The following is a 16,223-nucleotide window of genomic DNA, read 5'->3' on the forward strand; positions in this document are numbered from 1 at the left end:
GACAAAGGACAGGAGTTTTAATATATGGCTAAGTTTTTATTTTATTTTCAGTAATGATGTTAATCCGATGTATTAATATTATATAACAAATATTTTAGTTTCATTACTATATTTTATTTTTATTTATTTAATCTTAAGATATTACGTTGATATACCAAAATGTATAATTATGTAATATATATATAATATATTGTATGTAATGTTATTTTATGCTATGTATAAATGTTTTCATATTCTTTTGTAATATAATGCTAACTATTTTATATATAAATACTATATATATATATGTATGTATATGTTTTATAGAATATATTATGAAGGGCCGAACAGGAAATAATTATATACAATCTGAATATATAAATGTAAATTGTGAATATATAGATGTAAATCAGAATATATTTTTATAATTTTAAATTTATACATGTAAATCAGAATATATAATTTTAAGTCTGAATATTTGGAAGTAAATCAGAATATATATTTATAAATCAGAATATAAAAATAAAAGTCTTAATATATATAATGTAAATCATGAATATATAGAAGTAAATCTGTCTACATATCGCAATTTATATTTATATATTCAGTTTTACTTCTATATATTCATGATTTACATTTATATATCAAGATTTTTATCTTTATATTCTGATTTACATTTATATATTGTGATTTAGAAATATTTACTTCTATATATTCAGACTACGACTTGCATTTATATATTCAGATTTATAAAAATATATTCTAATTTTCTTTTATATATTTACAATTTACATTTATATATTCTGATTTTATATAATACTTTCCTGTTTGGCGCTTCATAATATGTATACATATGTTTTATAGAAATCATATACAAATGTTTTAGCTATAAGTAGCTATTAAGTAATTTTTAAATTCATGTTGTTGGTGCTTTATTTATCAGCATTAATTTGTGTAACGTTTATCACATACAAACAGTGAGAATGGCAACAAACTATTACGTGGGCTGTGAAGTTCAGGTTTTTGTTTGAATACTCAGTATCCTGTTTTCACAGTGGGCCTCAAAGCACAGAAGTACAACGAAGAGTCAGACAGATGAAGGTTCTGGATAGTCAGTGAAATTCTTCTTGCAGCAGAATCCAACTGGGACTGAAATCTTTTGTTGGGGAAGTCTTTGGAATTACTTCCATTTCCAAAATTATGTCTTACTAAAATATATTCTGGAGATAAATTCTTTGTTTGCCTGTACCACAGCAGAGCAGGCATTGTGTCTGTCATATTATATTCACAGTTCAGAGTTGCAGTCTCTCCTGTGTAAGCTGAAGAAGAGCTTGGTGACTGACGTACAGTGTGTTGCCCTCTGCATTCTGTGGAGAGCATAAAATGTTATTAACTCACACTACCTCTCACATCACATTCTCAAACAACAGAAATTAATAAATAGAAAGTGCCGTACCTAGAAAGAATACCACAAAAAGCATATCCCTCAGCCAAGTTCTCATGATGGACCAAAAGCAATTTGCTACAAAGAACTGAAAGCAGTTACAGAGAACAGAGAACTGATTCATGCTCTCTGTAGAACCTCTGAACTGTCAGGGTTGTGTATCCTTTCATTGTAGGTCAAAACTCTGGGTGCTCCCTGCTGGTATAATGTAAAAATGCAGCATCATTCTCATGTTCATGATCATCTCCTGAACTTCAATTTGAAAAAATATCAGCGTCAGGACCAAAAAAGAAAGCTTGGAAAGAAGATTAAAACATATTCATGACAGAAATCAAGAAATTATGTTCACAGTGACAATATTCACTGTAACCAATACAGTATTTTACTGTAAACAGCAAAGGATTATGGGAACATATATGTTCACTCCTGTATTTCTTCACTACTGTAAATCCATTTACAATAAACTAGTAGTGAACTTGCCCGCGAAAAACTGACCAACGGCAAGGGAGATTTCTTTTTTTTACTGTTTGGTGGAAGTGGCGGAAAAAGGACAAAAGAGGAATGATGTACCCTTAACTCGACAAAAGGACGCAACCTATGCTTTTAATTGTTTTAATGTTTATTTTATTCATGTCTGAATAAAATTTAAATGCTTTATTAGTTTAATCAAAAAAAATTTTTTTATAATTTGGTTTCTGTTTCACTGTAATGATTTTTGGTCTAGAAGTAAGTTTCTTGCTTTTTGTGTGAGAATACAAGATAATTCTACTGATACTCTACTGGCTCCATACTAGTTAGGCTTGGTACAGGTGTTACCTCAACACTAGATGGTTCTGAAACGGAAATTAACTTAAGAGCAACACTGTGGTTGGATGGACATGGAACAGGTGATGGCTCTGGATCAGCAGGATCAGTCAGATGTCATCTCAAGACTGGAGAGACCTGAGTTACATGATGGCTCAGGATCAGCCGGATCGGCATTAACTGTCAGCTCGACACCAGATGGACATGGATCAATTGATAACATCCATTCAATGCCGGACAGAGCTGGCTGGATATCCGCTGGATTGCAGTATAGATCTGAGGTCATCATTTTGCTGATGGAAAGTTTCATAGCCTTCCATGTTCGCTTGAAGAATGCCTTGATGCCTTTCTTTTTCTTCTTCCTCATCTTTGTTTGTTTTTCTAAAAAAGAAATTAAAATAAATAAAAAAGCAAAAGACATTTCCACCAAAAACAATCTCAACACTACCTTAGGTTGCACCTTGGCATGAACACAAAAGCACTTTGTTTGCTTTTTGTGAACAAATGTTATGTTTTTTACATAAAGGTAAAGTTGTTTTTTAAGAGTACTAGCTTAAATTTTCCATTAACAATGACAGTAGACTCACCAGCATCTGGCTCAAAACTGGATGGACCTGGGACAGCTTTTGGCTCTGAATTCCCCTGATCACTGCCAGGTGTCAGCACGACAGAGGATAGACCTGGATCAGTCATTAACTCACAACCAAGGCTAGATGGACCTGGTTGGGAATCCACTTGATCTCGTTGTGTCATTGGCTCAACAACAAGTAGATCTGGGGTCACTTTGTTGCCCCTGCCACAGGAGAGGGCAGCATGCTTAACAGCCCTCTGTGCTCGCAGGAACAATGCACGAATGCCTTTCTTCTTCTTCAGTTTTTTCTAGAAAAAGAAATAGAGAGATAGAAATAATATTACCACCAAAAACCATAAGTCAAATACTGAGACAAAACATCATGAAGAAGAAAATCATAGGATGAAGTTAGGTGCTACAACTGGTAAAGCTGGACACTTCAGCTGCATCATCTCTGCTGTTATTTTATAATCTTTCATAATAGAAATCAAACATAAAGTTAATCCTCAACTAATATGATGCAACAAAAAAATCCTTAGTTGTGACTTAATTTCAGGGGGCATGTCATATCACATTTGGACAGAATGAATATGAAATATGAATATGAAAAATAACTTTAGCATAAATACAAACTTTATAATATTTAAATTCAAAGAAAAAATAGAATGATTACAGGATAACTCAAGAATTAAATGCTTTCATTAAAAAAAAAACTGTCAGAGGATGAAAAGACTGAAATACATAAACTCAAGCAAATGGATAAGTTATACTCAGAATTTGCTAAAGGAGCTTATGTGAGGTCAATTTGGTTTTGGAAATAAATGTATTAAAACAGTTAAAGTGGTTTACAAAGGAATTAATAGCTCAATATATTACAGGTTAATACCTCTAGGAGCTATTATCAATCAGGGGGTGTTTCCCGAAAGAATTGTTAGCTGGTTGTAAGTTCCACTGAACTCTGTTAACGACGAAACTTGTGACCATAGTTGCTTTTGGATAATGCACCCCAGTATAGTAAGAAAGCGTAATTATTTAACATTCCAGTAAAGGAATGTATGAAATATTTAAGAATTGTATCAAAAAAAGTTATCAGTTCGGCAACAGCTTAATTTTAACAACAAAGTTAAGAAAACAAAATTCATATTTGATAATGGATGTAAAGAAATGAACAGGTTGCTGGTTACTTTTTGCTGGTAAAATTAACACCGCCATCTTAAAAAAGTAGTGATTGCTGGGAAAAAATCTGAAAAAGAATTTGATATGCTGGATTATGTGAAAATAAAAAATGCTTCCTAGATCAATTGGATCAAAAAATGTATTGGTGATCCTTATCTGTATTATTCAGTTCTTTGATAAACTTGGTCATAGTGTTGGTCTTTAATGAACTGGTTTACATTTAACAGGAATTTGACAGGAATATATTCATTTGCTCATGTCTGAAATAGACATCAAATTAATCCTTCCGCTTTTTTGTGCATATCACAACTATATTATTACTATTATTGTATAAATGATATTTGGTGGCCTTCAACCAAAGTGGTAAATGGAAATAAATGTACATGCAAAAATAATAGACAGAAAGAAATTCATATACTTATATTCCCTGTCTATAAAAAAATCACTACTTTTGAGTAGATAACTTGAGTAGATAATTATCACTGCTTGATATGATATCATACAGCCACAAAAGACATGTATTTCACAAATAATTCAGCCAGTGTACTGAGCCTAAAGGACCACTAGATGGCAGATTAATCCTAGAATAGTCAAAAGATAGACCATGATATTGTACTTTTTTCATAAAAACATATTTTTCTAATGTACATTATTGGGGCTGTTACACTGTTTAGATGTTACAATATCTTAACTTGTTGAAGGAGGACTAAATCATTAGAAATAATTTTTTGCAATGTCCTCAAATAACCGAAAACCTAAAAAATAAAAGGCCATTGGAAAGAAACTGTTTGCCATTGGTCTATGTCTTTTCTACTGTGTGTAGGCACGTTTTTGTACAGTGTGTAAAGGTTTCCTGTCACTGTGGGCTCCAGAGCACAGTAGTACAGAGCAGAGTCTGTCACTTTGACAGAGGAGATGATCAGCTCCACACGGTTTTTATTTTCATTCAGTCTCGCTGAAAACCGAGAATCCAGTTTCTCTGCGCTCTGGACCCTTCCAGAGGTTTGCAGAATTAATAAAAGATATTCAGGAGCTGATTTGGGATATTGGCGGTACCAATGCAAACTAATTGCAGTTGAGTAGCTACAGGATAAAGTTATATTGGCACCCTCCTCATCAAAGACCTCAGTTTGGTCTGATTTAATAGGACTCTCAAACCTTCCACCTGAAAATTATGATAAACATAATTAGATATAGACTCTGAACAATAACAACTTTTGTTTTGTGTAAAGTTTACAGTGTAATTATATTCAAATATTAAATATACGGTATACTATTGAGACAAACCCAATAATAAAAATAAAAAAATATACTTGACTTTTATGTAATATTAAGTTATACTCACTCCCAACAGCACAGAGCAGGATAATTGTGGTGAGCAGCATCATGCTGAAATGGCACATCTATGATGGCACTTGAAATCTTTACAGCTGCTTGAAGCTCCTCCCCTAACTCTATTGAGCATGATAAACCCATGTGATCTCAAGCTGTCAGGTTTTTGTACAGTAACGTTTGATTTCCTGTCACCGTGGTCCGCAGAGCACAGAAATACACTGCAGAGTCTTTAACTGTGGAAAAGGGTATTTCCAAATCCACGCGATTTTTGTCCACGTTCAGTTTTCCTGACAGGCGCTCGTCTGAAGTCTGTATTACTTTTCCAGAATTTTGAAGGATGAGCATGAGGAACTGAGGAGCTGATGTATGATGCTGTCGATACCAAAGGAGACTATATGCAGAGGAATAACTACAGGAGAGTGTTATGTTCTCAGTCTCATTTACACGCACTTCTGGGTGTTCAGGGGTAATGGTTTCTGCATGAGTTACGTCTTAAAAATTAAAAATAAGAGAAATATATTAAAGTATACAGTATAATTAGATAAAAAACAGATTTTCAGTAATACGGAAAAAATACCCACCAGAAAGAGTTAACATCCAAATAACTATGTACAGCAACATAGTGAGACTAGGCAGAGCAAAATAACATAACATGACAAGTGACAAACTGAAGTCTCCTCTGGAAGCTCCACCTCTTTCCTCAGTATGGAATTTTTTTTGAAGTAATGTAGCCAGCCAATCACATATTGCTTTGTATTCTTCATTTGCAAGGTGTAACCACATCTCCTGCTGCTCAGAATCTTATTTACTGTAGGGAAGGAAGTATTTTGTGGTTCGAAAGACCACAGTTTTGAACATGAGTTTTTGTACAGCCTAATAAATACATTTTGTCACAGTGTTCTTCTAGCGCACAGTAGTAGGAAGCTGTGTCCTCCAGTTTTAGATCATTGATGATCAGAAAAGTGTATGTCTTTGAAGTTGTGGAATCATAGCAAAGACTTATGCTTAGAAAGCATGTCTCTGATCGTGCACCCTTGAGCAATAAAAACTCTGGTGCCTGTCTTGGGATCAGCCAGAAGAGCAAAACATGAGAGCTGCTTGATTCATACAAGTATGCGATTCCCCCTTTTTACCGATGACGGTTTTTGTCTTCGGTGCAATATGTGCACAGAAAGTGACTTCTGCAATGTGAAATGTCAGAAATGTGAGACAGATGAGAAGTGATGTGGTCATCTTTGATTTGTAATTATACCTAGAACTTTTTTGCACAGTGAATCCTTTGATTGTTCTATCAGCTCCTTATAATTGCAAAGAGCATTTCTGTTAGTGTCTGATTGGCTCATCCATCATGAAGTACCACATCACAATGCAGTATTGATGCAGTGCTATTATCCAAACACAGAACCAATAGGTGGCGACAAGTGACTGGACTTTCTTTGAGTGCGTTATTAAATGATTCATTCAACTGATTAGTTCAAAATGCTGATTCATTCAGGTATGAAACATGTATTTATTGAATCATTCATTCTTTAGATTCATTCATTCAAAAGTTCTGATTTATGAATGAATTACATTTTTTACTGAATTATTCGTTCAAAAACACAAACACCCCTAATTGTGTGTTTCTGGGAGATGCAGTGATTCTTTTGTTGCTTCGTTTGGAACTATTTGAGTTGTGTCTAAAATGTAAGTTACTTAATATTAATGTCCTGTTAATAATCCATGCTAAAGAGCTGTGTTGATAATATATAAAGCTTATTAATTATTTAATCACTAAAATTACACTATTTACTGCAGCTACATGCAGCTGTATAATTATTTGCTGCAGGTGTTACCATATCCTGCTATTTGACTATGTGGTTTATAAAGACATAAATGTGGTTTGTTATTCATTTGATAACTCACTATTCAAAGCAAGTTTTCTGAGTGAGTTTTTGTAAAGCCTGTCAGGCATTTTGTATCACTGGGCTGTTACTCTTAGAGCACAGTAATAGAGAGCCGAATCTGACAGAGTTACACGCTTAATGGTCAGTGAGGTGGATTTCTGGGATGTAGTTGATGTAAATCGTTGGGGGTCTGGTATGTTCTCATATGTCTCTGATCGTCCACCTTTAAGCAGTATATATTGAGGCTGTGTGTTAGAAAACTCTCTGTACCAATAAAGTGCAACATAGCTGCTGCTTGTGTCATATGAACACTCCAGTGTTACAGAATCTCCTTCTGTACTGGTAACACTGGTCCTCTGGTCACTTGGTCGAATCCAGTCTTGACAGATTACACCTGAAAGGAAATGTTTCAGGTACAATTACATACAAAAGATACAATTTCACTATTAAGATGTGTATATATTTAAAGATCTGCATAATCACACAAATGTATTATAATTGTGGATTGTACCTGATGCTATAAGAAAGAACAGCAGTAGATATTTTTCCATTTGTTGACTGAGTATTTGGAGTCTTTCCATGATTACATCAGAAAAGTGTTAATGTGTTGAGTTTCTTGAGAGGTTGATCTTTAAATATCACGGGGTGGATACAAAAACAGGAAGTACAATTGCTCTTGACTGCTTGTCACACAACGTCTGCATTGCTCTGAGACTTGTAGGTCCTAAAAAGAACAAAAAGATCAACTATTTCAATTAGTTTTCTGTTCCTAAGACTTCCAGCAGGTGGCGATGTAATATCATAAAAGTATTGTACTTTAGCTGAGCATAATTTTATACATCTTTACTTCTGTACATGAAAGCCATACATCTTGTCAGGGTACTGTATGTAACTATTTCTAAAAGCTTCAGTACTCGATGAGTTATGCATTTGAATAGTGTTCTTATGATTCAGTTTTATCAATTATTCAGATAAAATTGTATTATTTATTTATTATTGACTGATTGAAAAATATGTTTTTTTCAAATATTTTATGAAGAAGTTCAATGTTTGCTACATTCAACTACAGTATGAGTGTTTTTGTACAGAGTTCTTGTGTTTCCTGTCACTGTGGGCACCATGGCACAGTAGTAAATCGCAGAGTTTCTAAAAGCTTCAGTACTCAATGAGTTATGCATTTGAATAGTGTTCTTATGATTCAGTTTTATCAATGATTCAGATAAAATTGTATTATTTATTTATTATTGACTGATTGAAAAATATGTTTTTTTCAAATATTTTCTGAAGAAGTTCAATGTTTGCTACATTCAACTACAGTATGAGTGTTTTTGTACAGAGTTCTTGTGTTTCCTGTCACTGTGGGCACCATGGCACAGTAGTAAATCGCAGAGTCTGTCATTGTAGCGGAGGAGATCTCCAGAGCCACATGGGTTTTCTCTTCATTCAGTTCCCCAGAGAATCGAGGATCTCGCTCCACAATTTCTGACTTTTGTGAAACTTTTCCTGTAGCATGTAGTATTATCTAAAGAAATTCAGGAGCTGATCCGGGATACTGGCGATACCACTGCAGTGTGGATGCTGAGGAGTAGCTACAGGACAGAGTAACATTTTCTTCCTCTTTCTTATAAAACTCAGTCTGGACTGGCGTGATGACATTCGCAAAACTGCCACCTTCAAAATCAAGAGTCATAATTCATGGAAATGTAATGTACATAAAAATGAACTAACATAAACTTATTAATCTCAACTAGACAAAATAATAGAAAAGACAAATAAATGTAATACTTACATATAAGAGAACAAATCAAACCAGTTAAACAGAGCAACATGTTGATGATGGGTAGGATGGTGTATTTGTTCAGCATAAACTGTTGTTCAACTAAACTTTCTGTTCTTCCCTTGTCTCACAAAAGATGTCTCAAACAAACTCCTCCCCTGAAAACTGTAATTGAAATAGTACTGAAAAACAGAGAATGAGCAGCAGTATAGAGTGGAGTCAACATGAACACACAGGTCAAGAATTGGTGTAGCTGATCAAGATTTAAAGCTTATGACACTCCATAAGAGACTCTTTAATATACTTATAAAGGACTGTAAGGATAATTCTCCTCCTCCTTTTTTGTCCAGAAAACAGTTGCACTTACACTTCCAATACAAATCTATGCAAGCACAACTGTTTGGTTCACAGGACTGATGTACTTTGGCAAAAATTACATGTAACACATAACTATTGTCACATTTTGCAACTTATGATATGTAAGAAACTTCTGAATGTTATGGCTTGCAAATCCAGTTGTCTGTTTCAAATGCAATTGTCTGATACTTTCTTGACAGTGATGCAATGTGTGATCTATCTTAGTTTGTGTAAAGTGTTGTTGTGTTTCCTATCACTGTGGGCTCCAGGGCGCAGTAGTACAGAGCAGAGTCTGTCACTTTGACAGAGGAGATCTCCAGATCCACATGGGTTTTCTTGTCATTCAGTTTTCCAGAGAATGGAGGATCTTGATCCACAATTTCTGACCTTTATGAAACTTTCCCACTAGAATATAGAATTACTAAAAGATTCTGAGGAGCTTTTCCAGGATATTGGCGATACCACTGTAGTATTTGCAAGACAGAGTTAAATTTGCTCCTTCTGGACGGAACATCTCATTTTGGACTGGAGTAATGACATTTTCAAAAGTGCCACCTGCAAGAATCAAATTCATACAAAATAATAACACTTAAACACTTGAAACATCATAACACTTTAGTTGTTAGTTAAAAAATAATAATAACAATAATTCATTATATTCAATCTGAAATACATACACACAAGACAAAAAAGAAAAACTTGCAAGCAGAGCATCATTTTGCACAATGTTGTATTCAGAACAAACTGTTCAATTATTCATTAATTCCTTGTAAAGTACAGAAGGAGGTCTCAGATTTACTCCTCCCCTCAAATCTGCAGTCTATAATAGATGAAATAGCATTTGAATATAGCATATGACAGATATGAACGTGCAGGTCAGGAGTTTTACTGTAGTACCACTAACAGCCTGTAGATTGTTGCATTTAGAAGGTATTAAAGATGCATGTAAACTTTTGTTGTTCTATATTTTGGTCCCTTACTTTTAGTCAGTGTACAGTACTGCTGACTGAAAGTTGTTCCATGGAAGACTATATTGTCAGAGGTTCTTTTGAAGGAAGATTTATTAATGTATGTATGTATTAATGTAGGTATGACAAAACCAGTAATTATCATCTTACTGTATCATTTCCCCCTAAACACACATTTCCTTTTCCTCAAGCAGGTGTTACAATATTGTGTTTATGAAAGAGGTGTTGTGGTTTTACACAAGATATGATTGTGGTTTAATTTTTTTTTTCTTTCATTTTTTAAAGGAAAAAACTACATGTGAGTTTTTGTAAAGCTTCTCAGGCATTTTGTATCGCTGGGCCTCTACTTTTAGAGCACAGTAATAGAGAGCTGAATCTGACAGTGTTACACTCTTAATAGAGAGTTCAGTGGATGTTTGAGATGTAGTCGACTGAAAACGAGTGTGTGGTATATATTCAGAACTGCTCCCTGATCGAGCACCTTTCCACAGTAAAAATTCTGGTTCTCTATTAGAAAACTGTCTATACCAGTAGAGATAGACATAACTGCCTCCTGTATCATACGAGCAGCTCAGCGTTACACGCTCTTCTTCTTTTCTGTAAATTTGAGTTTCCTTGTCTTTTGGTTGAATGCTGTCAGACAAAACACCTGCAAGAGAATTGGACAGATTTCAGAACAGGTCAGCTGGCTTATTTAAAAATTCCTCACATTTCTAAATTAAAATTGCAATAATAAAAACTGTTTCTTCAACAAATGTGATGTCGTTACTGTAATAAAGTAACATTAAAAAATGTTTGCATGGACAAAACATTTCAATGTACAATGTATTTGAGTCTGCTCAGATTAAACATTTTATACCTGGTGTTGTTATGAGAATCAGTAAAAAGCATCTCTCCATGTTTGGAAGGTTTACTATCTTGATTTATGGAATGAATGTATGATTGTAGTATCTCGTTGTGCAAGTTGCAGTGTGGGTGTGGTCTATTTAGATTACCTTTTCTGTCTTTCCTTATTAAAAGCTGAGATGATTGAGCCTTCACTGTACAAATATCTTAAAGGGGTCATATGATGCTCTTTTAAAGATCATTATTTTGTGTATTTGGTGTAACAGAGGAAAACTTGAAATCGCATCATATGACCCCTTTAAAATTAACTATTACAACTAAAATTACTTGAGTAATAGTTGAGGAAGTATCTTCCTCCACTAATTCAGTTTTATCAAGATGTTACTATAAGGGCCATTCAAAGTAAAAATAGAGTCTATTTAATGGATTGAGAATGTTCAGTATTTAATAGTGAGGTTTGTGCCTGTACCATTATATTTGCAGTCTAGTGTAGGGCTGCACGAAGAACTATATTTTAATTGTGATCATGATTTCTGCTTCTTCACATTTTTAAGCGTAATCATCTGTGATGTTTCTCCACTGGTTATTTATCATTTGCTCTATCTTGCATTGGTACAAAGCCTCCACTAGCTTTCAGTTGGGTGTCCTCTCTGAAATGGTTTAATGTACACAGCACCCTCCCGTGGTGGTATAAAATTTATTCCCCATTGACAACATCCACAAGTCTAACACGAATTAAAAAATTGTTTATCTGCAAAATATGATTGATTATACATTTTTACTTTATTTATTGCTATATTTTTTAAACATGATGGCACATCTGGGAATATAGATATGCCATTAATGTTCATATAAATGGTCTTATTTAATAATTAGAATTCACTAAACCAGTGCATGTACATACTGTAAAGGTACAGAAATACTAACTAGCCAGAAAATGTGTAGTTAAATATGAATTTGAATGTAACATCAGAAACTATAATTGACATATTCATTTGTATGGATACTGTTGTTTTTGGCAACATCTCATTTCAAGTCAGTCAGGTTTTTGTATGGTGTGTAGTGTTTTCCTCTCACTGTGGGCGTCAGGGCACAGTAGTACATTGCAGAGTCTGTCACTTTAGCAGAGGAGATCTCCAGAATCACATGGGTTTTCTTTTCATTCAGTTTTCCAGTGAATCGAGGTTCTTGATCTACAAGTTTAGACTTATGAGAAACTTGCCCTGTAGCATGCATTATGACTAAAAGGTATTCAGGAGCTGAGTTTGGATATTGGCGATACCACTGCAGACTAATCGCTGAGGAGTAGTTACAGGACAGAGTTATATTGCCCCCCTCAGTCCCAAACACCTCAGTTTGGACTGGTGTGATGACATTCCCAAAACTCACACCTGCAGATGAGATTATTAACAGTTAAATGCATTTTGACAAAAAAGACATACAAATGAGCAGAAAAAAAAGAGGGTTGAAATGGGATACTTACATGCAAGACAACAGAACAAAGCCAAAACGAAAAGCATAATTTTCAGGATGATGTTTTAGTTCATCTTCAGGACAAACTGTTACTGAAGTAACATTCATTCATTGTCTAGCAGAGCATGTCTTCAGCAAGCACCTCCTCTTAAAGCTACAGTCTTCATATTCAAGTATCTGCTTTAATAGTGATATTTATGGGTTTTTCTTAGTATTTATGTTAATTTATTGCCTTCTTTAAACAACACTTTAGTTAGTTAACTGACAGGAAAAATCTGTCAAATAAATGGGCAAATAATAGGTGCCCTTTAAAAACAAGTTTTTCTGTACCTGGCAGAACCTGTTCTTGCCACTACATACTTCAGGTCACACTTCATTTTTGTGTTGCACAATGTAAGTTGTGTTTCTGTAAAAAAAGGAAGTACTGTATGCTTTTTCTAGGTACCGTGTGAAAGAAAGCAGACAAATTTAAGTCTTGTTCCAAGGTGAGCTGATTTCATAATGTTTTTTGCAAGATCATTACATTTGACCTTCAAATCATTCAATTTCTTTTGCATACTTAATATAATGTGATGATTTAAATCACTTGATTCCTTTCACATGTATTTGAGTGGAGGCAGTAAATATTCAAACTTTTAAAAATTACCTTTACTTTCTATTCATTATTACAGTATGCTTTAAAAATATAATGACTGAATGTTTTTCAGATCATTATGAGCACAGTGACATCCAGCTTGAATAGATGGCAGAAGAAGGAGCTCTGCTCATTTTTCAACAATGCCAACCTCAGCCTGCTGTTCAAAGCTAGTGTGCATGGATTCAATGCCACTACATTTCACGAAAAATGTAATACTCAGGGGCCAACGGTTATAGTAGCTTACAATAAGTCTGGACGTGTTTTTGGAGCTTTCACTAGCAAAAGTTATGCACAGACCGGACAAAATGTTGTGGATGACAAAGCTTTTCTCTTTAGCTTTAATGACAAAGAAATGAAGGAAGATCCTCTGCGTGTGGTCAGTGGAAATCCCCAGTATGCTTTCACTGACAATGGTCCAAACTTCGACTCTTTAGTGTTTCTTTACAATAATACAGCTAATGCCTACAGTAACCCAGGAACATACCAATTCGATCCACAGAAGATTCATGGAAATGACTTACAGCTGACAGAATGTGAGGTGTACAGAGTGGAAGGTTTGTATTATTTTGTGCTACTTTTCACATATGTGACCCTGGACCGCAAAACCAGTCATAATGGTCAATTTTTCGAAATTGAGATTTAAACATCATCTGAAAGCTGAATAAATAAGCTTTCCATTGATGTATGTTTGTTAGGATAGGACAATATTTGGCTGAGATACAACTATTTGAAAATCTGGAATCTGAGGGAGCAAAAAAATCTAAATATTGAGAAAATCGCCTTTAAATTTGTCCCAATGAAGTTCTTAGCAATGCATGTTATTAATCAAAAATTAAGCTTTAATATATTTACAGTAGGAAATTTACAAAATATCTTCATGGAACATGATCTTTATCCTAATGATTTTTGGCATAAAATAAAAATCTATAATTTTGACCCATGCAATGTATTTTTGGCTATTGCTACAAATATACCCCAGCGACTTAAGACTGGTTTTGTGGTCCATGGTCACATATTTGCTGAGAGAGTAATGGCTTTTAGTGATGGTTGTGTGAATGCTCTGGTTTGGATTTTCACCAGATTTTGAAGGACTCATGGAGAAACCATGGAGAAATGTGCAGTGGAATTCTGAGTAAAGCAAACCAAATGCAATGTCTTCTATAAAATAATTAAGTTATTTAGCTAAGTTATTAACTAATTTTAAGAAATGTTTCTGACTTGTCCAGTCCAGTTTGACTACTCAGGTACGCATGATTAATTAAACCTCACGGAGCGAAATATTGTGTGAAAAATACTAGTTATGGTATTATAGTTATAGACTAGTTATACAAAGTTTATAATTATGTAAGTGTGTATTGAAATTAATGGGTAAATATTTGTGCCATGTAGTTTCGTCCCTACTACATAAAGCCAAGCAGCAGTGTTACCCATGTTCCCTTCATTTTGTGTGACACAATGGGTCTGGAGGATGGTGTGAACACTGGTCTGGATGTAGATGATTTTGCCACAATTTTGAAGGGTCACATTCAAGACAAGTATCAGGTGAGAATTTTAGGTACAGTGTTAACTTAATAGTTAGGTCTGGAAGATCAATTATCAATGTTTTTATTCATTATTTTCTGTTGCGTCAAAATGTTTTAAAGATATTCTATATGATAATTTTTCTCAGTTTAACCCATTGATGCCTATACAGCCAGACTCCCCTCATTTCCATAAGTCTCCTGGCTTGAAGGACAAGATTCACTGTGTGGTGTTTGTGATTGACATCAGCAGAGTCAAGCTTCTCTCTGACAAAACGATTGAGAAGTTTGTGGTTTTTCGAAAGAAAGCCAACCAGCTAAGTGTGTAACAATTTTGAACAGAGTTAATTAATTTCAAGTGACATGAGGGTATTATATCATGTAAATGATGGAAATTCAATCTACAGTACACTTACTGTATATATAGGGGCAACCTCTCCACCAACCTGAGTTTAAAGAGATAGTTCACCCAAAAATGAAAATTCTGTCCTCATTCACTCACCCACATGTTGTTCCAAATCTGTATGACTTTCTTGTGTTCTGTGGAACACACACAATAAAAATATATTTTGAAGAACGCTGGTTCTGGACTGTCCCTTTAAATCCCATGCTCAAGAGCACATCTTGTGGGGTTAAAGTGTACAACTAGCATGAATCTTTAATCATTAGGGTTGCATCATCATAGGATAGTGGTCTCTGGGATGTGATAGCATATAAGGTGTTGTTTTGTACTTCAGGTATTCCTCAGCTGGTTCTGCTGACTAAGGTGGATGAGGCCTGCCCCTTAGTGGCAGAAGACCTGAAAAATGTCTACCAGAGCCACTATATCAACAAAATGGTATGAATTAATGTATATAAATTTGTAGTAAGTATTCTGTAATGTTCAGTTTGTTTTACATATTGTCTTGGTGAATTATTTTGTGACAGATGCAAGAGATTAGCTCTCAGCTTGGAGTTTCTCTGTCTGTTGTGGTCCCAGTGAAAAACTACTACCAAGAACTGGAAATAGACTCTCAAACAGACATTCTGCTTCTAAACGCTGTTGTTCAGATGCTCAGAGCTGCTGATGGCTATTTTGATGATTTTTACAATCCAGAAGAGAGGTCGGAGTAAAAACCATTTTCCCTGTCTGACCAAAAGATTTTGAATATAATCAGTACACTGAAAAAATTGGTGTAGAAACAATTTTCTGCCATTAACTTAACAAATAATAATAAAAAAAAAACAGTAACACACTGAATTACAGTAAACATAAAATTGTCAAGTAGAAATACTAAAATATTTTTTTGCACAACATACATAAAAATCGTATCTCTTCGTTTACACAATCACATTTGACAAGCTCATCTCTGTACTCAGAATCAGAAGAACGCATCTCTCCATGTTAAGAAGCTTTACAAACTGTCTTTATAAACTGTAAATTGTGCAGCTGTAATTGGTGTGGTTTATT

General features: G+C 34.4%; 1 protein-coding gene across 1 annotated transcript; it reads left to right on the forward strand.

Annotated features, from left to right (window-relative positions):
* The first annotated feature begins 13,083 nt into the window (after window positions 1-13,083).
* LOC107658324 (interferon-induced protein 44-like) lies at window positions 13,084-15,886 on the forward strand. The gene is made up of 8 exons (XM_016446845.1): window positions 13,084-13,101; window positions 13,324-13,807; window positions 14,334-14,385; window positions 14,473-14,497; window positions 14,643-14,795; window positions 14,923-15,094; window positions 15,511-15,611; window positions 15,701-15,886. Exons 2-8 carry the CDS (start codon window positions 13,330-13,332, stop codon window positions 15,884-15,886), a joined length of 1,167 nt encoding a protein of 388 aa, XP_016302331.1. The 5' UTR covers window positions 13,084-13,101; window positions 13,324-13,329.
* Window positions 15,887-16,223: the final 337 nt, after the last annotated feature.

Source organism: Sinocyclocheilus anshuiensis, unplaced genomic scaffold, assembly GCF_001515605.1.
Source record: "Sinocyclocheilus anshuiensis isolate Anshui unplaced genomic scaffold, SAMN03320099.WGS_v1.1 scaffold375, whole genome shotgun sequence".
In the NCBI taxonomy this organism is placed as follows: domain Eukaryota; kingdom Metazoa; phylum Chordata; class Actinopteri; order Cypriniformes; family Cyprinidae; genus Sinocyclocheilus; species Sinocyclocheilus anshuiensis.